This window comes from Sorex araneus, chromosome 9 (genome assembly GCF_027595985.1).
Source record: "Sorex araneus isolate mSorAra2 chromosome 9, mSorAra2.pri, whole genome shotgun sequence".
NCBI lineage: Eukaryota > Metazoa > Chordata > Mammalia > Eulipotyphla > Soricidae > Sorex > Sorex araneus.
The window spans coordinates 57,570,532-57,596,125 of record NC_073310.1 but is presented as its reverse complement, the minus strand read 5'-3'; the positions used below and the strand labels follow the sequence as shown (position 1 = coordinate 57,596,125).

The 25,594-nt window shown below is 40.3% G+C and overlaps 2 protein-coding genes across 2 annotated transcripts in view; one reads left to right on the top strand and one right to left on the bottom strand.

The window, feature by feature from the left end:
• The window catches only part of ARMC3 (armadillo repeat containing 3), a 96,168-nt gene that overhangs the window by 10,497 nt on the left and 60,077 nt on the right, over positions 1-25,594 (top strand). Inside the window, exons 3-8 of the mRNA XM_055147221.1 lie at positions 5,582-5,699; positions 8,795-8,920; positions 17,819-17,887; positions 18,310-18,485; positions 20,906-21,100; positions 22,076-22,259. Coding sequence (XP_055003196.1) covers positions 5,582-5,699; positions 8,795-8,920; positions 17,819-17,887; positions 18,310-18,485; positions 20,906-21,100; positions 22,076-22,259 — 868 coding nt within the window. The remainder of the gene's footprint in view (positions 1-5,581; positions 5,700-8,794; positions 8,921-17,818; positions 17,888-18,309; positions 18,486-20,905; positions 21,101-22,075; positions 22,260-25,594) is intronic.
• On the bottom strand, positions 3,763-5,562 carry LOC105942825 (60S ribosomal protein L31-like). Its single transcript, XM_055147067.1, is given in 3 exon segments — positions 3,763-4,066; positions 4,068-4,213; positions 5,479-5,562. Coding segments are annotated over 3 exon segments (534 nt in total).

The window sequence follows — 25,594 nt, the reverse complement described above, 5'->3', positions numbered from 1 at the left end:
ACTTTGCATTTCAATGTCTATGCTTTTAGGTGGAATGAAACACTTGTCTAGAAACTCTCTGCTGCAAGTTTACACAGAGTGATGCAGTTCTATTCTTCTTGTTTTACCTGCCTCTCACTTCCTGTGTAATTGTCTCCTTGTTTTCTGAGACCAGGAATGTGGTAAACACTCTCTAGTAGAAATAAGAAGTGCCAGGGGCTGGAAGATGGCACAAAGAGTAATGTACTTACCTTGCACATGGCCAACCTGTGTTAAATTCCCAGCACCCTAAATGGTCCTCTGAGCCCTGCCAGGAGTGATCCCTGAGTATAAAGCTAGGAGTAAGCCCTAAGCACTGCCAAATGTGTCTCAAAAATAGGGGGTAGGGGAGAGAAAGAATTGCATCTGTGGAGCCAGAGAGATAAGACAGAGGTTAAGGTGACCTTAGTTTTATCTCTAGCAATGCATGGTCCCCCAATTGCCTCTAGGAATGACTCCAAAGCACAGGGCTGGGAATAACCCCAAATGCTCACTGGTGTAGCTACCTGCTCCCAAAAATACCAAAAAAAACCCCATTTTATTTGCTGTGCTATTATTTAAAGAATATCATTCAACCATCATGATTTAACTATTTTTAATATTTATTATCTACTGAGTTATTTTATCATTTTGTGTTCTCTTACACCTTTGGTGTTTAATACCAGAACCACCAGCCACATATAGTTATTTAGATTTGATTGATAATAACAATTAAATAAAGATTCACAATTAAGAATAAGATAACACCGTCCCTCAGTCACATTAGTTGCATTTGAGTACTCAAAAGTCTCCTGTAGTCACTGCTGGTCACAGCGACTGGACAGTGCAGAATCCAAACATTTCCACCCCTCGTCCGTAGACAGCACTATCTATGCTGCCTTATTTCTTAGATGTAAAAATATCACCTTAGATAGACAGAAATATTTTGAGCTTCTTAAATCAACCGCTCTTAACTTTCAGAACAGCCCCAATGCCTCCCTGCTTCTTTGCTTATATAAAGGATGTTCTCTCACCCTTTGTTTTGTAGGGAGCACGAAATCCTCATTTTACACCCAGCTTGTTGGGGACTGACTGTGAGCCCCTTGTGGGAAAGCAGATGGGATGTGTAATTACAGTGCAGTATTATTTATTTCGTCAGGTGGCATTCTGTGATAGCTATCATTTTGGTCTCCATACCCTCTTTAATAAAAAATTACTATAATGCCGGAGGCTACATCAGGGAAACGAGTGTCATGCTGAGTTCCTTCTCTCTGCCAAACTTGGTGTTGCTCCTTCTCCAACAGCTCCAGCTTCTGGGGGAGCCTCCCCCACACCCCCCAGCCACCTTCTCTTTGTGTTGATCAGAAACTGTAGCAAGACTCTGAAGTGTGTTTGAGTCCATAGAAGGAGAATAGGAAGATGCTGATCAGAATCTTTGTTTGAATGCATTCCCAGGGACTCTGACTATGGAGTCAGCTTTAGAAATAATGAATTATTAAATGTCTCAAAGGTGAAACTGCTAAAATGGAAGGGAAATCTGTACAGAATGGGGACACCCACCAGCCAGGGTGCAGAGGAGACAGACTTTTTGGGTCAAGGTGATCCAAGGTCAGGATTCAAGGTTTGGTGGGAGCTGGGGTTTAGAAACTACAATTAGTATTGATAGTAATAGCAATAATAACAGTAATGTGCTTGTGATCATCTGGTATAATGGTTTTCAATCCTTATAACACCTGCAGACTGACAGTTGAAATCCACAGATGTAGTGAAGTTACGACTGCATATAAGACCAGGTGGTAGCAATTGAGGAGAGACATGGCTAGAATGATGACATGGTTTGTACGTAGAAAAAGTAGGATTTGCTAAGGTTTGGATTTGGGAGTGTAAGAAAGAGAGGACTTAAAATGTTTCCAGATGTTTTTTTTACCGAGTAACTAACTGCTGGTATAGTATATCACTGTATCATTGTTATCCCATTGCTCATCGATTTGCTCGAGCGGGTATCAGTAACATCTCCATTGTGCGACTTGTTGTTACTGTTTTTGGCGTATTGAATATGCCACAGATAGCTTGCCATGCTCTGCCTTGCGGGCGAGATACTGTCAGTAGCTTGCCGGGCTCTCCAAGAGGGGCGGAGGAATCGAACCCAGGCAGGCTGCATGCAAGGCGAATGCCCTACCCTCTGCGCTGTCGCTCCAGCCCTCTAGAATGTTAATTCCAAATAATTCTTAACTATATTTATACTGCTGGCATTACTTTAGTATTGTAATAATAATCTTATAATTTCATAATAATAATATTAAGTATTATGATTCATACCACCATATCAATCAGTTTCCTTATCTTATATATCCACTATAGTTTTTATGTCTTTCCCTACCTAATGTCAGATGGAATTGTTGGAAAATTATTTATACATATATTTGATGTATTTGGTGTTTTTATAAAAGACCAAATATTGCTTTTTCCTCACCTAAAGATAACATAGCCAGATTTAAAATTGTAAGGTCACAGACTTTCTCTCTGAATTCTGTTGCTTATTCTCTAATGACAGTTAGATAAAGATAGGGTCAAGGTGATTTGCTGACGCCTCCATATTTCCTCATTATTCATTTTTTCTGCTTTCCATGGTGTGTTTTCTATTTAGTCTAGTTCCTATTTCATCTGCTATGAATAGAAAATTCTTTTCCATTTTAAACATTCTTAGAGTTACTTCCCCATTTTAATATCCTACCTTGTTTTTTCCTATCTTCGTATCACATCCGAAATTCTACCACCTCTGTAGACCATTTCCCGTTCCCTCTAGCCCAAACAAAATGAATTTCCCCTTCCTTATCACAGTACTAATTTTGTCTGTCATTTGCTTTTGTAGTTTATAATATCCTGGCATTTCATATCTGGAACCGATCCATGAGAGACAATCTAGCTCCCTACCTAATTTTCAGCTAAAAAAAAAATGTGGTCAGTGAGGCCTCTGTGTAACAAAATTGAGGCCCAATCCTTCCTCTGGCATTTTGGGGCTACCCTTGAATACTTTTTAAAAGGCTCTGGAGTATCAGTTCCCTAGAACTTTCAGGAGATCTCCTTTCATATTTCTATGGCTGCCCACATCTAAGTGCTCCCCTAATCTGTAACTCCGACAGGCCTGTTGGCCACCATTGTCTCTTCCAGCATCATGTCCCAGAAATTATAAGTGCCATGGGGCTGAAGGAGAAGACAGTATTTTCCTGAAGACTTGCCCCTCAAATCAAATTTGAGGGGCTGAAAATAGAGTGCAGTAGGTAAGGTCAGCATCGGTTAACCTGGGTTCATTCCCAGCACTGCGTATGGTCCCTCCAGGTCCTGTCAGGAGTAACCCTGAGCAGAGTCAGGAGAAAGCCCTTCGCACAGTTGGGAGTGAGCCCTCATTCAAAAGAAGCCTGAGACTTCACAATGAGCTATGTGACCTGGATGACTGACCCCTTCTAGCACAGATGCCACAAGCCCACAAGCGCAGGCCTAGTTGAATAATGCTGCACTACAGCCCCAAACCCATTTCCCCTCCAGCGGAAGGTCATTGCTCCTTTGTCTGTCTTCCCTCTTAGGACCCCACAAATGATGCTTCCTTATTCAGAGTAATCTAATCTCTGCTCTCTGCTGAGATAGAACCCCAATTTGCATTACCTCTCAGAATACAGCAAGGCATCCATCTAAGACTTGGACATTATGTTTTGCTTCATTGGCAGGGGTGGGGGTGGGGGGCAGGGGGGTTGATTTTATACATTATTATGTCATGAGTTTAGTCCTTATCCACACTGACTCTAGATTTTTGAAAGTGATGACAGGTAAATAGGTAACCAACATATAAAGTTGGTTTGATGAATCTTCATTCTCATTATGCTTTCTGGACAAATGCTCATGGATTCGGTATGGGACGTTCCTTATTCCTTTGTCCCAGACAGCTTTGTTGAACCCGGTGTCACTGAACACATCTGGGGTGCCCATCTCCTTCACATTAGACTTCCATATGTCTTTGAGTGTCTGAGGTGCACGCTTCTTGAAACCCACCCATGGATGTGCTTACGGATGGGATGGTGCTTCCTCGGGTCCTGACCTCATGGATGACGGAGCAGCCCTTCTTCTTGCAGCCCTTCTTGGTGGGAGCTATTCTGCCGGCCCAGGAGAGAAAGACCGGTTCAGTTTCTTTAACTGAAGTACAACGCCCTCCTTCACCAGTCTCTGGAAACAGAAAAGGTTTTGTAAACACTTATTTTCTCCCTGACCAAAGAAAATCCTGAACAGGAGTCATGAGTTTATATTGTCCTTATAAGCTACACGTGAATGAATTCCCAAGGTTTCATCAAAGCACTCAGGGTTTGTCTTAGAGTCCTAAAAGTTTTTCTTATACTATGTACTTATTTCCCCTGGTCCTGATTTTATCCAATTTTATACTTTGCTATTTTCTACTGATTTGGGGGTATGATGTTGTGGGGGGCGTGGGGGACACAGGGGGGTGTTACCAAGCAGTACTAAAGGGCCTGGGTGACTTCAGGGATACTTAGTCAGCAGGGCCCAGATGGTTCTGAGTGAGGGGCTGAGAATACAGGACTGATCTGAGATCTGTGCTAGGGGCTGCACCTGGCGATGCTCTGGGGCCCATGTGGTTCTGAGGATTAAATTGGGGCCCCACACCTGCCCTGATCCCTGGCTGTCTCTCTGACCTTTCTATTGATTTTTCAGTTGTTTCACATATGCAGTTCCTGTTTTTCCAGAAAATGTGTAGCAGTTAGAAAGAAGATATTAATGAGACTGTTAGGGTATCTAACATATATAGCTCTTCAATATTCTTTTATATTAACTTGTGTATTCTTATGTATTATGTGTACCATGCATATACATAATCTCATATGTAGCACTGTAGCACTGTCCTCCCATTGTTCATCGATTTGCTTGAGTGGGCACCAGTAACGTCTCCATTGTGAGACTTGTTACTGTTTTTGGCATATCAAATATGCCATGGGTAGCTTGCCAGGCTCTGCTGTGTGGGTGGGATATTCTCAGTAGCTTGCCAGGCTCTCTGAGAGAGACGGAAGAATTGAACCGGAGTCGGCTGCATGCAAGACAAACACCCTACCTGCTGTGCTATTGCTCCAGCCCAATCTTACATGTATTATATATAATTCTTATGAATTGTAGAGATACAGGGTAATGAAAATCTATTACATGCCAGATGAAAGTGTTTGACAAAAGTGATCTCTGACCTTCTCCTTAATCCTTTGAATTAGGTAATTATATGCCTACTATACAGAAAAGGAAATGGAAATTCAACCTGCTTATGTAACTTATTTGATTGAACATGGAACAGTTGACCCTCAGATTCCAAAGCTCTTCATTCCACCTGCCATACCTTAGAAATTCCAAAGTCACCAAGGTTGAAAATTGTCTGTCAGTGATAATTTTTAAATGAAAATGTATAATGTACTTAGTAAGCAGTGATGATACCTTTTTGTAAATTATATTCTCTTTAGCTTTCAAGGCAGCATTCATTGTTTTATGATTTTTGAAGCTCAACTGTGAATCTGACATTATTCTCTTTACATTGTAGTTTGATCCAATAACAATTGAAATTAAAAAAGCTGCAACTGTAGTGTTAATGCTTAATTCTCCAGAAGAGGAAATTTTGGCTAAAGCATGTGAAGCCATTTATAGATTTGCTTTAAAAGGTTTGGAATTTTTTTCTTTTTATCTTTCTAGTCATTAATTTCTTAACATATATACTACATCATGGGCACTTCTCTCCCTACTCTTTAGTTTACTTGCTGTCAATTCTCTTAGACAATCAGATTGTCATTAATGTACCATCCCCAAGTAATGTATCTGCTCCCCATACGCCTAACTAAATATCTTAAGGAGCAATTTAGTTACTGGGTAGAAGATTTTAGTGTAGTTTTTAAAATTGTCAATGTCATTGGTGATCCCAATAGTCAAAGCTAGAACAAGTTGAGTGACAAAATTAAGTAGCATTGAATTATAACCTAAAGTAGAAGATGAATTATTCATGAGTTTATACTGATACAAATAAAAGCAGGATAAATAAGTGGGAAAGAAAGGACATTTCTGATGCACAAGAATTCCAAATAATTTATATCAGTATACTGCCTTAAGGAGGTGTGATATCATTTCCTATTCTTTTGCTGTGAGCTATGAAGGATTACTTTTTCCTGGATACAGGGAGGAACACCAGAAGGGCCAGGAAAATAGCTCAAATGGCAGAGCATATGTCTAGCATGTGCAAGTCCCTGAGTTCAATCCCTGGTACTTCATGTTCCCCCAGGGACTGCCAGCTATGAACCAGTGGTCCCCACATACCATGGGTCTGAATACTTCTGGTTTTATGGACCAAGCTCTGCTAGGAGTAGAGGTTGTAAACACTTGAATAGCAATATAAATTAATTTAACCTAATTGGTATTTATAGAACACTACAACAACAGCGAGAACATACATTATTTTTCAAGTGCGTATAGAACATTTATCAAAATAGACATCTTCTGGGCAATAAAGCAAGCCTCAATAAATTTAACAGAATTCCAATTACATGAAATATGCTATACCACAATAGAATTAAATGAAAAATCGATACTGCAAAGAACTCTGGAAATCATTAAATAGTTAGAGAGTTAATAATGTACTTCTAAATAACCCATGAGTGAAAGAAGAATTCAAATGGAAAGTCAAAGTTGAAAATGAAAACAGCCTATAAAATACTTGAGGCTGTTATTGAATGAGTTAGAAGGGAATTTATTGCATGTAAATGCCTGTTAGGAAAGAAGGGCTCAAGTCAACGGCCTCTGGTTTCCTTTTCAGAATCTAAAAAAGGAAGAGCAAATTAAAACCTGTTACTAGTAATAGGAATCTAATAGCCATCTGAGTAGAAATCAATGAAATAGAAAACAAAGATCAAATAAAAAGATAAATTAAAATGATACTAAAAAGCAATGGAAGTAATTTCTACCTTTTTAAGATAATCAATAGGAAAGTCAAACTACTAGCCAGACTGATACATAAAAAGGGAGAAAAGAAATTATCAATAGCAATATTGAAGATTATAAGTTACAGAACTTATTAGTATTTATTTCAAGATGCAAACTCCCAAAGTTCGCTACACACACACACACACACACACACACACACACACACACACACACACACACACACACACAATACCTAACCCCTGTACCTATTACCAAAACTGAAATGTGTTATTATAAAGCCACACTGGCATGTTTTCACTGATGAATTTTACTAAAAATTAAAGGAAGCAATGATAACAGTTGAAAGACACTGAGTGTTGTAAATGCTGTCAGACATATGAGCACCAGAATTCACTCATCTCCTTCACTGCTGGTGAAATTCAGGCTTTAGAGCTACTCTAGAAGACAATTTGGTGGTTTCTTAGAAAACGACCATCAACTCAACCTAGGACCCAGCAATGATTCCTTGGTTTTTGCCCTAAGGAGTTGAAAACTTAAATCCACAGAGAAATCCCTTTGTTTTTTAGTAACTTTGTTCCCAATTGCGGAAACCAGAAAACAAGCAACTTGACCTTCAGTAAGTGAATGGACAAACTAAGTATAGGCCATGCATAACAACTTTGTTCTGTGACTTTTAAATTTTTAGCACATTCTTGACAGGTGGTCGATGTAAAGAGGTTGGTTATAAGGGCAATTCTGTGGACTATGGGAGGATTGACTTTTTCTTTGGAGGACCACTTTTCCAGAAGATAAACCATATAACTTGAAGTGCAAAATAATTTTGTGCAATAACTGAGGCAAAAAGAAACTGACCTTATTATAGTCTCAAGTTTGTTTTAAAAGGGAAAGCAAAATATTCATAGCCCAGTGAAATGGAAAAGCTGAAATGAGTCAGAGCCTCATCATTTATTCCAGGCCTTGGAAGATGATAATGCAGTCAGCAAGGAGGAATAGATTGCTTCTGGCCTTCCTTCTTCCACTGCTGAGGATCCCCAGTGACCCCTGGATTGCCTCAATAAGTGTACCCCCACACTGGCTACAGGCCTGCCCATCTTGCACGTGGTAGAGGAGTTCTAACCCCACTGACTGTAAAGTGAGCCCTCTCCCCCCGCACACTCCATCACAGACTTGAAGGCGCAGGGTGGGGAAGATGATGTACTTCATTGATTTTTACAACAACTCATACAATTACACAATCTATCATACTACTACCTGACTGGTAGCACACAAGCACAGGAATTAGAATAGAAGAGAGAAAAGAGAGCATCTCTCTCTTGGGCAGGGGTAGAGGGGAGGAGTGAGGGGAATAAAGTACACAATAGAAAGTGGTTAAGTGGCAGGAAGAAAAGGAGCAGGACAAATAGAGACAAGGAAGACTTGGGTGTCCTGTTAACATGGGTAGGGTGCTCAGAGGTGCAGTGTGAACCAAGAACTAGATGACAAGAGGAAGCCAGTTTTGTCAACATCAGCAGAAAGCTGTGTCCTAAAGTTTATTCATGGGAATATGACCACTAGGCAAATGACCACTAGGAAATCACAATGACCTAAAGAATGGATGACCATGGATGATTTCATTCTTTATTTACTTATTTGAGAGAGAGTGGGCTACATCCCTTGATGCTTAGGGGTAACTCTGGTTCTGTGGTTGGGGTCACTTCCACACAGCGCTGAGGGGACAATATGTGGCATAGGGGACCAAACTGAGGTTGGTTTGTATGCAAGGCAAGTGCCTTAACCCCTGTATTCCTCTCTGGCCCCATGTATAATTTTATTTTACCTGTGTCAGGTGAGGAAAATAAAGCAACCCTTCTTGAACTCGGAGCTGTGGAACCCTTAACTAAACTGCTTACCCATGAAGACAAAATTGTCCGAAGAAATACTACCATGATATTTGGAATTATGGCTTCTAATAGTAAGTATAAACTTGAAAAAGTAATCAGATAATCTCATATAATGCATCATATTTCCTTTAGATTTAATTTTAAAGAATTTTTTTATTCAAAATGACTTTAAGGAAAAGTTAAGTAAGTATATTAAAGCAATGTCTGGTTTTATACTTTAAGGGATATTTTTAAAACATAAAACTGTGCATAAACTGACTGACACAAAAACACTTAAAACTGGTGATGTTATACGTTCCAGTATTACAAATTGGGAGAGCAATTATTGTTTCCTAAAATAGTTTATTTTTGTGTTAGTATATAATTTATCTGCTATATATGTAACTTCTACTTCATATGTATTTTATATAAATAATTCCCAGAATAAAGATCTTTGACATTTTTATAGTTTTGAAGTTACAAGGTGCATTTTGCCAAAAATAAATTCAGACATATTTATCGAACCTTTTGATGCATGATTTTTTGTATAGGTAGTATATAAAAATTAATATATATATAGGTAATATATAAAAGGGAAATTATTTGTTAAAATTTGCTTTTATGGTCAGTAGAATACCAATTTGATCAAAACCAGGCCAATAAAGGCACTCCCCTTTATTATGAGTCTGTGCATATGTGGAGGGATGTGGGGATATGTGTGTACGTGTTTGTGCTGTGTAGATATGGTGTATATAAATATATACATATGTATGTGCCATATATGGAGTATGTGGTGTTTGTGAGGTGTGGTATTTGTGTGGTATTGTATTGAGTATGTGTGTATGATTTGTGTATGTATGTTTGTGATATGAATGAGGTGTACATGTGGTGTGAGTGTACTGCTATGTGTGTGATGTGTGAATGTGTGTGTGTGGTGGGAGCTGGGGAGTTGTAAATCGGACCCCTTGGTGCTGTTATTCCCTTTCTACCCACAACAAATGAGGCACAGAGAAGCCCCAAAGAGAGCAATCACTGGCCCTGTGAAGTCTTTATTAGTTGATCACAAGAATGGCTTAAAATGTATTTATGACCCCACAAGGGGGGGATTTTCAAATGCTCTCTCTCTCTCTCTCTCTCTCTCTCTCTCTCTCTCTCTCGTTCACACACACACACACACACACACACACACACACACGCACGTCTCTCCACACATGCCCCTATTTACATGCATTCACAGAATTTGAGAACTGAAGGTGCTTTGTTTGAAGTGCCTCTTGGGCAAGCTTTTATTTTATTATTTATTTGAGGGAGCAAAGTGTGGGTCCACAGCCAGCATTGCTCAGGGGTATTCCAGGGTCTCTGTTCAGGACCGATCCCTCGAAGTGCTGGGGCAACCAGGGATCAAACGGGCAATCTGTGTGCAAGGTAAGTGCCTTACCTGCCATACTACCTCTCCAGCCCCAAGCCCTCATTCCAAATACAGTAAAGAGCCCTCCCGGGATTCTGTTCCTTGCTCAAAGTCCTGTCAGGTTGTGAGTGAGAGGAAACGATGCTGGCTGGGGTTAGCATTTGCCTCTCAGCGTCACAGTGAATGGTGACATCCTTAATGTTCAGTTCTTTCTATGATTTGGTGGGAGACTGTGTCACATTTGGAAAGGAGAGATACAATTTATTATATCAACTTGTTTCTTCTAACTTAATGTCTAAGGTTACCTAGAACCTTTTCTTGCTTACTTTTGTTCTAAATTTTTATTATTTTATTTAGTAAATATTTGCATGTAAGTATCAATTAAACACATATTACTCTTATTTCCCAATACATGAGGGGTTTATAACCCATGAATGTCTCTAAATGGTTTATAAATTTTTTCTGAGCGGTGTTTAATATAGAGATTCATGAATTTCTAAAATAGCCTGTGGTTCCCAAATTATGAAGAATCACTCTTGCAAGGGCCAAGGGTGTGGCTCAGTGGCAAAGTGCTTATCTGACATGGTAAGCTTCTGAGTTTAAGCCCTGGCACTGCAAGAGGGAAAAGAATAAGAAAGGAAAAATGAAGAAAAGATTTGCTCTTAAATTTGGATGCAAAAGGGCTTTCTGAATGACCCAAGCCAGCAGCAGAATGGACTATGAGTAGTGCCAGGAACAGACCACGCATTCTGGCAAATAGGAGGGCTTTTCTGTGCCTTTATAATCGTCACCAAGCCCTTGGATCTCACACCTGAAGAATGAATTTCAAGAGCTTTCTTTGAATTCCTTGAATTGGGTGGGAGAAAAAAAACTAAAATCATTTTTGGAATGAATGAATGGACTTTCTCTTTGACCTCTCAGATGACACAGATAAAATACTGGCTTCCTCACGTGCTTGCAATATTCCTTTCTGTTAAGGGAGCCAACATATGAGGGCATAGAGGGAGAACAGCAGGTACATCACTCATGTGTCTTGCATGCAGTGAACCCAGGTTCTATCCCTGGCACCACATAGGGTCCCCAGAGCCCCCACCTCAGAAGTGATCCCTAATTGCAGAGCCAGGAGTGAGTCCTGAGCACAGCTGAGTGTGACCCCTAAACCCAAAGGAAAAAGGAAAAAAAGAGCCAACTTGGTAACAAAAATGATTCAAACTTTGATTCCTGCTCCAGAAAGTTGGGATTAAAAAATTAGATAAAGAGCCAGAGAGAGTGTATAGGAGGTAAGGCACTATTAAGTTTAAGATGAAGTTGCTGTGGCCACAATGCTGGTTTGAATCTCTGGTATCAGATATTGTCCACCTCTCCCCCACCCCGCCTCAAAACCAAAACATCATCATCAATTATCCTCCCTCTCATCATCATTATCTAAGTAAAAGCCATGTTTCTGATACAGGGGGCACAAACACATTGCTGCAGGCACATGGCTGAATCATCAGCTTCAGACAGGCATCCTAGAACAGATGTTTCTGCTGACATTCTTATCTTTGTCTGGTTCTTGAGGACTCAGAGTTAACGCTGTATTCAGAATGGATCACCCTTGTGAAAAAATAAATAAATATAGCCGACCGGCATTTAAAAGGAAATTTTTTGGGGAGGGGGGTTGGGTCACACGCGGCGATGCACAGGGGTTACTCCTGGCTCATGCACTCAGGATTTACTCCTGGCGGTGCTCGGGGGACCATATGGGATGCTGAGAATCGAACCCGAGTCGGCCGCGTGCAAGGCAAACGCCCTACCCACTGTGCTATTACTCCAGCCCCCTAACAGGAAATTTTTAATAAAAATTGCAATGAGCATCAACCTTCCCTTTGACAGTTGTGAACGAATTCTTGCTTCTTTCTTCTTTAAATTTTATTACTTTGTATTTAGCCAGAGTGACTGAAGTCTGTAACAAGTCAGACTCAGTCGTGACATTTAAGTTCCTTTTTTAAAATCTTTTTTTTTTTTCTTTTTTTTTTTTTTTGCTTTTTGGGTCACACCCAGCAATGCTCAGGGGTTACTCCTGGCTTTGCACTCAGGAATTACCCCTGGCGGTGCTCAGGGGACCATATGGGATGCCAGGGATCGAACCCGGGGGGTCGGCCGCGTGCAAGGCAAACGCCCTACCCGCTGTGCTATCGCTCCAGCCCCTTTTAAAATCTTTTAAAAAAAAACGGAAGCGGTACTGCTGTCTGTTTTGAGTGCAATTTGTTTGATAAAGTCCTCTGACAGAGGCTTGTTGAATTAAGTCCTCTAAAGAGAATTCATCAGGATTGTTGGGAGAAAAGTAAGTTTTCAAAGCTGAGTCTTACACTGCTTCTGCCATCTGAAGAGTTTGCCTTCCCAAGAAAAGGTTGATGGACATGGAAAGTATCGTGTTGAGTGAAATGAGTCAGAAAGAAAGAGACAGACATAGAAAGATTGCACTCATATGTGGAATATAATATAACTGAGAAGTGCAAGTTTGCAGTGATGCAATTTCTGGCAGATATTTCTCTGGACTTAGTTACTAAAATACTAAAATACAGAAACCCAAAACCGTGAGGCCACTAGGTGCGGTCACTCGACCACATACCTCTTCATTCTCAGCAATGGAAAACAAATTGTCAAATGCTTCCTTTTCAGCAGGTCTGACTTTAGTGGGGAGACTCTCCAAACAATAATAGTGAGTTTTGTTGAAATATTGAATGCAATCACAGTGAAAGTAAAGTGAAATTTATCAGTTACACAGGCAAGTGGGGGGGCCTAGGGGTGTTGGGGGTGCTAGGGGTGTGGGGGGTTAGGGGTGTGGGGGGACGGGGTGGAGATATACTGTGATTCTTGGTGGTGGAATATGTGCACTGGTGAAGGGATGGGTGTTCGAGCATTGTATAACTGAGACTTAAACCTGAAAACTTTGTAACTTTCCACATGGTGACTCAATAAAAAAAATTTAAAAAAAGAAAAGGTTGATGGAAAAGAGTACGTGTGGTCTTGAATAAATTAGATGGTCATTATTATGAAATCAAAGAATTGTGGTTAAGAATGCAATTAGAACAGGTGAAGTCGCATGCTTTGGAGGCAGCCAGCTCAGCTTTAATCCTTGCACCACATGGTCCCCTGAGCATTGAAGGCCCAGCCGTGGTGGTCTCCAAGCACCACTGGGCATGGCTCTGGAGCACTGCCAGTGTGGCCCAGGGTATCACCAGCTCTGCCTGACCTAAGAAGCATGTCCTGGGGCTTTCCCATTGATCTGGGACAACAGCCAGGAGGAGACTCAGGCCTCTGGGTACCCCTTGAGAGACCAATAAAACAGCCTCAGAGTTCATGACAGTCCACCGGAAAGGGAAGGAGCTGGAAGCTGAGCAACAACGACCTACGATTGTAGCTATCACACTGTCCACTAGAACCACAAGTCAGTTTCCATTCAGTTCTCTAAATATCTGTGTGTTTCCTGCTGAGAAAGATGGGCTGAGGTCCATATTACGCTATGGAAGAATAGCAGCTTATCCTTGATTTTTGCTGATTTAACTTCAAAAAAAAGATTCTTTGAACAACCTGGTGAGTAAAAGCAGAATGACAAATTGATGCTGAGCAATTTGTGCCATCAACTTACAGGAATCGGATCCACCATTGTTTTATAAGAAAAGGCCTGAGTGGGAACATGAGAGGTAGTACAGAGGGGAGGGTACTTGCTTTGCGCATGGCTGACCTAGGTTCAATTCCCAGCATCCCATAAGGCCCTCTGAATACCACCAAGAGTAATTCCTGAGTGCATCAGTTCAGAACTAAAAGTAATCCCTGAGCATTGCCAAGTTGTCCCCCCACCAAAAAAAAAAAAGAAAAAGAAAACGAAAAAGAAAAGATCTGAGTCAATGGAGCAGGTTTGTTGTTGAACATAGTGGCCATTTGGGCTAAATTATATTCAGAATTTGTCACAGAGGAGCCTCTGTGAAAACTTTTCACATGTCTGGGTAGACCAAGGCCCAGAGTCACAGAAGAATAAGGCAGGAGGAAGAGGAACTGGGCTCATGGGAGCAGTTGCTGCAGTGAAATGAGAAGTGTCCAGGGGAGGGGCCTCTGGGCCTCGTGGTCAGCACAGTATGTGGAAGACTGTTGGGGATGCTGAGTGAAGGATAGATGTGGATATCCAACAGCTCAGGAACACTTTTGTGACACATGTTAAATAGATGTTGGTTGTGGACTCCACAAATATAAACCAGAGTGCTATACAGATGCACACACGTGACAAGACAATCTCAACACACTCTTCCAGAGTTTGAGCTCCTGGGGATCATCAGCATGCGTGAAAGGAGTGAGTATTAAGTCAAAACGACTCTGGCCTAAGTTATGGAGATAAAACTAGGTAAAACTATATTTTTTAATGAGAGTTCATTGCAAAAATGGTGTTCCCTTTCCCATTCTGTAGACTGTCTTTGTATTTTGGTCACTGTTTCTTTTGAGTTGCAGAAGCTTCTTAGTTTGAGATAGTCCCATTTATTTATCTTTGTTTTCACTTGCTTGGCCAGTGGCGTGTCAGCTTTGAAGATACCTTTGGCTTCAATGTCGTGGAGAGTTTTGCCGACCTTGTCTTCAATGTACCTTAGGGATTCTGGTCTGATGTTGAGGTCTTTAATCCATTTTGATCTGATTTTTGTACATGGTGATAGATGGAGGTCTAAGCCCATTTTTTTGCATGTAGCTGTCCAGTTTTGCCAGCACAATTTGTTAAACATGCTTTCCTTGCTCCACTTCACATTTCTTGCTCCCTTATCAAAGATTAGATGATCATATATTTGGGGGTGTATGTCAGAGTATTCAACCCTGTTCCATTGGTCTGCCGCTCTGCCTTTGTTCCAGTACCATGCTGTTTTAATGACTAACGCTTTGTAGTAGAGTTGGAAGTTGGGGAGGTTGATTCCTCCCATTTTCTTTTCCCCAAGGATTGCTTTAGCTATTCGTGGGGGCTTATTGTTCCATATGAATTTCAGGAGCGCTTGCTCCATTTCTTTGAAGAATGTCAAGGGTATATATGCAGTACCCATCAGATAAAGGGTTGATAACAAGGATATACAATGCACTGGTTGAACTCCACAAGAAGAAAACTGCCAACCCAATCAAAAAATGGGGTGATGAAATGAACAGGAACTTTTCCAAAGAAGAAATCCGAATGGCTGAGAGGCACATGAGAAAATGTTCAACATCACTAATTATCAGGGAGATGCAGATCAAAACAACAATGAGATATCATCTCACACCACAGAGACTGGCCCACATCCCAAAAAACAAAAGCAACCGGTGTTGGCATGGATGTGGGGAGAAAGGGACTCTCCTTCACTGCTGGTGGGAATGCCGACTGGTTCAGCCCTTTTGGAAAACAATATGGACGATTCTCAAAAAGTTAGAAATTGAACTCCCATTTGACCCAGCAATACCACTCCTGGGAATATATCCCGGAGAGGCAAAAAGGTATAGTAGAGATGACATCTGCATTTCCATGTTCATTGCCGCTCTGTTTACAATAGCCACAATATGGAAAAAACCAGAGTGCCCGAAAACAGATGATTGGTTAAAGAAACTCTGGTATATTTACACAATGGACTACTACATAGCTGTCAGAAAACATGAAGTCATGAAATTTGCATATATGTGGATCAACATGGAAAGTATCATGCTGAGTGAAATGAGTCAGAAAGAAAGAGACAGACATAGAAAGATCGCACTCATATGTGGAATATAAGGTAGCTGGAGGTACAAGCTTACAATGTTGCGATTCCTGGCAGACATTTCTCTGGACTTAGTTACTAAAATACAGAAATCCCAAACTATGCTGCTGCTAGTGCGGCCTCCTGACCTCATATCTCTTCATTCTCAGCAATGGAAAACAAATTACCAAATGCTTTCTTTTCAGCAGATCGACTTTAGGGGGTAGAAACTCCAAATCAATAATAGTGAATTTTTTTGTTTAAATATTGAATGTAATCAAAGTAAGGTGAAAGTAAAATGAAATTTACCAGTTACACATGCGGGGTGGGTGGCTGGGGAGGTGGGGGGAAGGGGGGAGGTATATCGTGATTCTTGGTGGTGGAATATGTGCACTGGTGAAGGGATGGGTGTTTGAGCATTGTATAACTGAGACTTTAACCTGAAAGCTTTGTAACTTTCCACATGGTGAATCAATAAAAGAATTAAAAAAAAATGGTGTTCCCTACTCTGGGATGCTACCCTTGCCAGAAGTTTGATTAGTTTGTATTATATTGTAAGTTTATTCATTTACATAGAGCAAGCTGTAGTTTTTGTGGCCCTGATTTACTAGTTTTAAACATAAGCTGAGAGTCTAGAGATTTTGACAGATTGAGGAACATCCCCATCCCTGGATCTTATAGGAAATGGTGTCCAATGAAAGCCAAGTACGTATATCTACTGCTGAATGAGGAAGAATTCATCAAGAAACCATCTGCTTCTGAGGCTGCAAAATGAACTTTTCTAAAGCGCTGGTAATGTTAATCTTGGCTGACATATAAAAAGAATTGACCAGGAAGGAAAACTGCAGAACTAAAGATGCAATTATGCCTTTTTTAAAAAAAGGGGAAGGGGGAGAAAAATTCATGGGGGAAAGGGGAAAGAGTTTAAGGATGGCTAATAGAAGTAGAGGCATACATACATCTAACTTTCAAAGGTTAACAAAAATGATACAAAATGAACTTTAGAATGGCAATAATCTTAGAGTAATTTTGATATTTCCCATCATTAAATGGAAGAGAAATAAGATGCATTAATATAAAATAAAAATGTAACAAAATTCTTATTTGTATTCTGTGCAAATTTTATTAAAATCAAATTAGGGGTCAAAGAGATAGTTCAGAAGGCAAGGTACTTGCTTGCTTATAAGCAACATGGGTTTGGTGTTGGTTCGGCACCCCATATGGTCCCCTGAGAACTGCCAGGAGTGATCCCTGGGTACAGAGCCAGGAGTAAGCCCTGAACAATACTAGGTGTGACCCAACATTTCCCACCCCTTCTCACCTCCCCCCATGACAAATCAATATTTAAAAATATCTCCCCGACAAAACAAAGAAAGAATGATTATTGTATAATTAACTGGTGCAACGGGGCTGGAGCGATAGCACAGCGGGGGAGGGCGTTTGCCTTGCACACGGCCCACCTAGGTTCGATTCCCAGCATCCCATAAGGTTCCTCGAGTACCCACCAGGAGTAATTCCTGAGTGCATGAGCCAGGAGTAACCCCTGTGCATCGCTGGGTGTGACACAAAAGAAAAAATTAACGGGTTCAGTGTTCAGTAACTTGACCTGGCTGAGGGGTTCCTTCCTCATGTTGTAGAGCTCAGTTTAGTTCAGTGGTCTCAAGAAACATACACTGGAGTCTGTTGGGTCAGGCATGTGTGGATGTGAAATCCTGGATCTATCACTTACATTGTGAGCCTCAGTTTCCTTATCTGTAAAATTGGATCATAGCACTTGCTTCATAGATTCATTCAGCAGAAGCTGTTACTGTAATTACTATTATGTGACAAATACTAATATTCAGTGTCTTCTTTTGCAGATGATGTTAAAAAATTGTTAAGGGAATTAGACATCATGAACTCTATCATTGCTCAGCTAGCTCCAGATGGTAAGTTTACAGCCTCTCCCCTCTTAATTATTTGGGACTTGTGGGACCATACCGTGTTGGTGTTTGTGGGCTACTCTCAGCTCAGTGCTGGGGCCCATGAGTGCTTGGAGAACCATGGGATTCTGGGAATCGAACTGGTACCAGCCACCTGCAAGGAAAATGCCTTAACCCTTGCACTGTCTTTCTGGGCACCATCCATTTCAAACATGAGACTGGTTGATTTTTTTCCCAATTGATTCCATTACTTGTGGATGATAGGTTTATGGAAAATATCAGTGGCTATTTGTCATTAAAATCTCTTAGGCCCAAGTGGACTCCAACCAATACAGAACTTGAATAGAGGATTAGTTCTTTAGGCGTGCTTTTGAGCACGGGTTGAAGACGCTTTTGGCATACTTGTGTTATTTATTTTTGATATGCAGAAGAAATCGTTATCCATGAGTTCGCTAGTCTTTGCCTAGCAAACATGTCTGTCGAGTTTACGGGTAAAGTGCAAATATTTGAATGCGGTGGATTAGAGCCACTTATCAGACTCCTGAACAGCCCAGACCCGGACGTGAAGAAGAATTCCATTGAGTGTATTTACAACCTGGTCCAGGTAAGGGCCTTCTGGTGACATTTTGGAATAAGCTAATTATAGAATTAATATTCCCATTAAAAAATAAAATTAAAAGGGCTTTTAAAACTCACCAGCTTTCATTCATTTGTCAGTTCTGGTAAATTTAGGAATTATAGTTAGAGAAGGAATAATTCTATATAGGTGTGTGTTTCCACCTATCCCCTAAGAGTTCTTATTTCTCTATTTTTTTATCAGCTAGAAATGAAAATATGTACTCTACTCTTCCTTGTAAAAGCTGGTTAATAGCGGGGCATTTATTTCTGTGTAACCATTCATCAGTCTGTGTAACAAGTACCACAATCCAGGGGGTGAGGTCAAACAACAGTAATTGATTCCCTTCTAGTCTTGAATGCTAGAAGTTTGCAAACAAAGGGTCAGTAGGGACAAGGCTTCTGTGACACAGAGGAGTCCCCTCTTGACTCTTTAGGGCCTCTGCTGATGACTGCCCTCCCTCTGACATTTGGTAGGCAAAGCTACATAATTGCCATCTTTCCTTTTGTTGTCCCCTTCCCCTCACAAAGACACCCATCTTGCAGGGCAGAATTGAGAGCCTACCTTCTCCTTCATCTCCTGAACTCTTGATACTCCACCATTACCTGGATTCCAAATAATACCATATTTAGAAGTAAATGAAAATACAATTTTCAGGGGGATAGTTATTAGTCTGCAATAAGAGAACAATGTGGTTAGTGGACCAACAGAAATATGTGTGTTTGGAAATAGCAAAAAATTAAAATTTGGAGTACACAGATTAAAACTAAGACGTATAACCTAAAACATGGGGTAGGGACACTGGAGAGATAGCTAATGGGCTGGAGTATGTACTCTGCATGTAGGAGGCCCAGGTTTGATCCCCAGTTCTGCAGTCACCTAGTAACACTGTGAGTGACCTCCAAACACTGTGCTGGGAGTTCCCTGCGCACTGTGGGATGTGTGCCTCCATAAACAAAACACAAAACAAAAAAGGGCAAGTACAATTTTTAAATGAAATATATATCAGAGGGACCCAGGTCAGGGGGTTCGTATAGAGAGCAAGAGAAGGGGAGAAGGTAAAGGAAGAGAAGGGGACAGGTCAGAAAATGGTCTGGTGAAGAGTCACAAGGTGTGGAGGGGTCACACAGTCACCTCCGTCAGTCCTTTCACGCACTGCACTGTCACTGCACTGTCATCCCATTGTTCATCAATTGGCTTGAGCAGGCACCAGTAACGTCTCCATTGTGAGACTTGTTACTATTTTTGGCATATCGACTGCACCACGGGTAGTTTGCCAGGCTCTGCAGTGCGGGTGGGATACTCTTGGTAGCTTGCCGGGCTCTCTGAGAGGGATGGAGGAATCGAACCCAGGTCGGCCACGTGCAAGGCAAACGCCCTACTCGCTGTGCTATCGCTCCAGTCCCCTTTCACGTAGGATATTCAAATTGTTGGCTTCCTTAGATGTCGGTCACCTGGGCCAGTCCTCGGGCAGCTCCAGGTTGAAGACTGGAATAAAGGTTCTTTCTCAGCAGAAGCTTTCCCGTGCCCTATTTTAGTACAACACTAGTTATATTGCTCTTCATGCATGGCAACCATTAGCAAAGAGCAACCTGCAAGGGTGGTGGCTGAAGGAAACAGCGTTGAACTCAGCGAGACGATGCCTAAAGGAGCGCTGGGACAGCAGTCTTTTCTACCTTTCACGCTATTTGACATTGACCACGCTTTGATTGAAAAGGTCATGATTGAATACCATTGGGAGGCTTGGCACGCCTTGGCCTACCATGGCTCACTCCAACCAATCCCTGCCCCCACCACTCACGCAAAGTGACAGGGACACAGTGAAAAACCACTTGTCTCGATCCTGAAGAACCTCCATGGTGAATGTTCTAAATAAAGGTCATATGTCAAAACTAAGCCTGATGGAAACTCACATGCACCAGGCTTGCCAATGGATGACTGTGCATGTAAATATTTCCCAGCTAATCCATTTGAATGAAAATGGCAAGGAATTGGTGCCCTTGTTTCATTTTTATCACATTCTATTTGAAACAGCATATAGAGTAGGAAAAGAATTGTATTATTCATAGATCTTATTGCCATATTTCTCGGCAGAGGAATTTGCTGCATACAAAAACAAAAACCGCCAAAGTCCATAGTTCATGTCTATTTTGTGTCATTGACAGTGTTTGCATAGTTTAAAATGAGCATTTTCATATTGTCTATGAGGGTTTGCTTATTTTTTTTGTTTGTGAGTTAGTTTGGAAGGGAATAGAAGGTAAAAGATGAATAGAGGGTAAATTACAACTTAAATGAAGGTAAAGGGAATATAGGGTAAATTACAACTTAGAGTGTTCTCTTTTAGAAAAGAGGGGTTCTTCATGCTTGAGATGGTATTTTGCTATTTGATGACTTGTATTTCATGGCAGGATTTTCAGTGTCGAACCGCACTTCAAGAACTAAATGCCATTCCTCCTATATTAGAGCTCTTGAAGTCAGAATATCCAGTTATTCAATTGTTGGCTCTCAAAACCTTAAGTCTTATTTCACATGATAAAGAGATACGAACAATGCTAAGAGATAATCAAGGAGTGGATCAGCTTAATAAGATCTTAGAAACTAAGGTACTGTAAAATGTATTCAATCCTCTATGAAGAAATACCACTCTCCTAAAGTGTGAATTGCCTTAAATAAAATTGTGTTATATTTAAGCATGATGCTCTAAGTATAATGAACTAATTGGCTTATTTGGAGTGCAATTTATCTGCATAGCTAAGTAAGGCTAATGATAGAGGTCAGTGAAAAATATTTTTTTAATCTTCTGAAAGTTTCCTTCAGAACTTAAAAATAAGCTCATGGATATGGTTCAGCTGTAGAGAACATATAATATATGTGAAACACTGGGTTCAAACCCTAGTACCACATAAGACATTTTTTTAAAGTTTAAAATGGAGTTCTGGGAGTAGTGCAATGGTCTGGCACATGCTAGACCCATATTTTCATCCTCAGCCCTATATGGCCTCTAAAGTATTACTGAGTGTGGCCTGGTGGGTCCCTAAATACCTTGAATGTGACTGTACAAACCCCAGTATCACAGGGCCCAAGCAAATACCATATCCTCAGGTCCTAGAACTGAACTAGGTCTAATATTGTGGGGAGTGATTGCATAGTATTTACTAAAGCCCAAATATGGAAACTACTCTGTAACTGATGGATGAATGAAGAAAATGTGGTGTATCTACACACACACACACACACACACACACACACACACACACAGAGAGAGAGAGAGAAAGGAATATTATTCAGCCACAAAAAAGGACATTCTTTCATTGCAACAATTTGGATGGCCCTTGAGGGTGTTATGCTAAGGAAAATAAGCTAGCTAGAAGAAGGCAAATACCTATGGACCTCACTTACATGTGTAACAAATAGTTAGGGTATGGGATGTTACTGTTATAAACAGAATAGTTTCCTTGGGTCTCTATCACAACAAAATCAATGACACTCATCAGTATGCATTCCCTCTTCGTCAAGTTTGATCTGTGTAAATTTCTTTTACAACAGGTTTCCAAAGTTGTGTTTGTTTTTATTATTAGGAATGGAATGATCTTCACATAGAGGCACTTGCAGTGGTGGCCAATTGCCTTGAAGACACAGAAACTATGGCGTTGATCCATCAGTCAGGAGGTCTGAAGAAGCTACTAACATTTGCAGAAAACTCTACAATTCCTGAAATTCAGAAGAATGCTGCAAAAGCGATCACCAAAGCCGCTAATGATGGTATTTTTCATTTATATAAACCAAATATCCATATTGCCCTTATGTTTTTTATTGTGGTTAATATTAACACTAAAATATTTGCTTTTAAGGATCATTTCAGAATTGTGCTGTTTATTACTTAATTCCAAAAACCATCTCATGCAAATGGGTTAGAGATCGCTTGGTCAAACATATAATAAACTCTAAATGATTTAATTTTTAAAAGATAATTTATTCCTAAATTAAGTTCTAAACCCTTTGGTCTTGGAAGTATAAAGAAGGTAGGCAGTTTTTGTGATCCTGAAAATATTTCAATAAATACACACTTGGAATATGATATCTGTAGAGTAATTTCAAGTTTCAGCTGGAGTCTAGCAGTGCTTGTTACAGAGATGTGGAAAATAATATGCTCATACTATATATATAAAATACAATTTTCACTTCACTAGAAAGCTGTGTTGACATAAATATGTAAGAGATTAATTATGTCACAAGCACTGAAAATAAAATTATAGTTTTAATTTATGTATACTTGGGGTATTTTGTTTAATAAATGGCATGATTTTATTTTTCCTCTTTCATATAGCTCCTCTTATAAATGATGACAACTTTGACTAGTTTAATGATTCATATTCTAAATATATAGACTTATATCTGTGTATATGTCTCATGTATATGATAGGAAACACTCCCTTTTCAACCTGTACTGGATTCCCTGTAGGCAAAGATTTAATTCAGGAAGCCATATTTCACTGTCCAGTGAATACAGAGTGCCTTGTGAATTACAGTATAAATGCAAGGATAGTTTATGATATTAGATGTTTGGCCCTTTTTAAGACTGATCAGTTCTGTTTTCCATCAAGCCCAGGCCTTCTTAGCTCTCTCAAAAGAGAGAGCCAAGGGAAACATGGACAGGTTCAAACCTAAAGTTTTTTCATCGTTGGTCTAGGATAGCTGTGCCATGTGGAGATTGTTCCACCCTTTGGGGCAGTGAATTTCCAGGCTTTCTTACCCTCATCTGACCCAGTGGTAGAAAGGACCCTGGATCAAATTTCCAGTCTTCCGATGTGTTACTAATTTCACTACACTCACTGAGTTATAGCTTCAGTGGACTAAGCTATTGAGTCATTTATTATTTATGGAGTCTTTCTCCCATAACTCAGCAAGGAAAGAGGCAATCATAATGTAATGTTAAATTGTTCCATGACAGAAGAACAGAAGAACAGCCCCTCTTGGAGGGCCACCTATGGCATATTTATATAAGATAAGTCTTCTTGGGTGATTGATAATTTAGGACCTAGAGGACATCACAGAAATCGGAAGCCCCTGATGAGATCAGGGAAGATCAGCATTGTTCTATCGAGAAGAAAGCGTGTTTAAATACTAGAGGAAGAAAATAATATGGAGTTTTCCAGAACTAAAAGCTTTCAGGAATGGGTCTGTGAGTAGAAGGCAGCCAAAATCTTAAGCAGTAGAAGTAATGATGTACCAAATGCTAGTCTGCATTATCTACCAAGTTGAGGACTTCAGGCTTTATTTTGGTAGCAACAAAGACTCATGGAAATGACTTAGTGACCACTGCAGGTTTTCACCTTTTAAAGAAAGAGCACTCTTTGTAAAGAAAACAAACCGGAAGGAGACAGGACCAGAAACAGAGACAAGGAAGAGAGAGGTTGGCTGCAGTATCTAGGTGAGGTGTCCTGAAATATGACATAGTGCTCAGGACGGACTCCCAGGCAGTTTCAAGGAGAACCAACAGCACAAGACTTGTGAAGGGCCAACATTCTTGAATGCCTGGGGTGGGGAAGAAGATGCTGATATTAAGGACAAGGTCAGGGTTCTAGCTAAGAAAGCTGGGTGCCATTCTCAGAAATGAGAGATGCAAGAAGAGGGACAGGTGTTGAGTTAAGGAATTGAGTTTCCTTATTTAAAATTATCATTAAAAAACTCAATACATATCAAATTTATCATCATACTATTTTATTGACATGAAGTATATTGATATGTACATTTCACCACCACCCATCCATGGCATTCATTTCATCTTGCAAACTGACATCAGTACCCAGGAAACAATAACTTCCTACTTCTCTTAGCCTGCATCCCTGGTAACCACCACCCTTCATTTCCTAAGTACTTGCATAAGTGGAATCACTTAATATTTTATCCTATTGGGACTGACTTATTTCATTTAGCATGATGGCCTCCACGTTTATTAATATAGGAGTATAGGAGCATGTACCAGACTTTTTCTCCCTGTTAAGGCTGAATCATATTATACTGTATATCTATAGCACATTTCATTAATTTATTCATCTGTTGATGAACATTTGGTCTATTTCTATTTTTGGCTGTTATAAACAATGCATTGATATACAAATATCTGAGTACCTACTTTCAATTGTTCTGAGTAAATACCATGAAGTAGAATTGTTAGAACATATGGTAATTCTATGTTTAATATTTGAAAAATTTGCATCATGTCTTTCCATAGCAACTGCACCCTTTTAAATTCCCATCAATTGGACAGAATGCCAAAGTCTCTGCATGCTCGAGCATACTTAATATATTCTTGCATTTGAAAGTAGCTTTCCTACAGTATGTGAAATGGTATCTCTTTGTGTTCAAATTTGTACTTCCATCATTGTTAGTGATGTTTAGCATTGTTTTCCTGTTCTATTGGCTATTTGGTTATCTTCTTTAGAGAAGAATTGGAATAATTTTCCCATTTCTCAATAGAGTAGAATGTTAATGAGTTCTTTATATATTCTAGATATTTTTTCCCCTTTGTTGTTGTGATGAGTGGGGGGGTCACTGTACACACACACACACACACACACACACACACACACGGTTATGGTGCTTGGATACTTGGCTAGTGGTTGCTCAGAGTCACACATTAGCTATGGTGCTTACTAGGAGCCGCACACTTTTATTTTGATAGCACAGCGGGTAAGGCGTTTGCCTTGCACAGAGAGCCTGGCAAGCTACTGAGAGTATCCCGCCCACATGGCAGACCTGGCAAGCCACCCGTGGCATATTCGATATACCAAAAACAGTAACAAGTCTCACCATGGAGACGTTACTGGTGCCCAGCTGAGCAAATTGATGAACAATGGGACAGTGCTAACCGTGCTACTTTCACATGTGGTCACCAGTGGTTACACTCTTAGTTGTGGTGGTGTCACACATTCTATTTGTAGTTCTTGCTGGAGCTCACTGTGGTGCTCTCTACATACTGAGTGTCATGCACCTGTTCACAGTGCTCACACATATGTTTCAATTGTGCTTCCTTGGGTTTCTATACTACAGTTGCAGTGCTCACACACACCTGGTTGTGTACTGGAGATGGCATA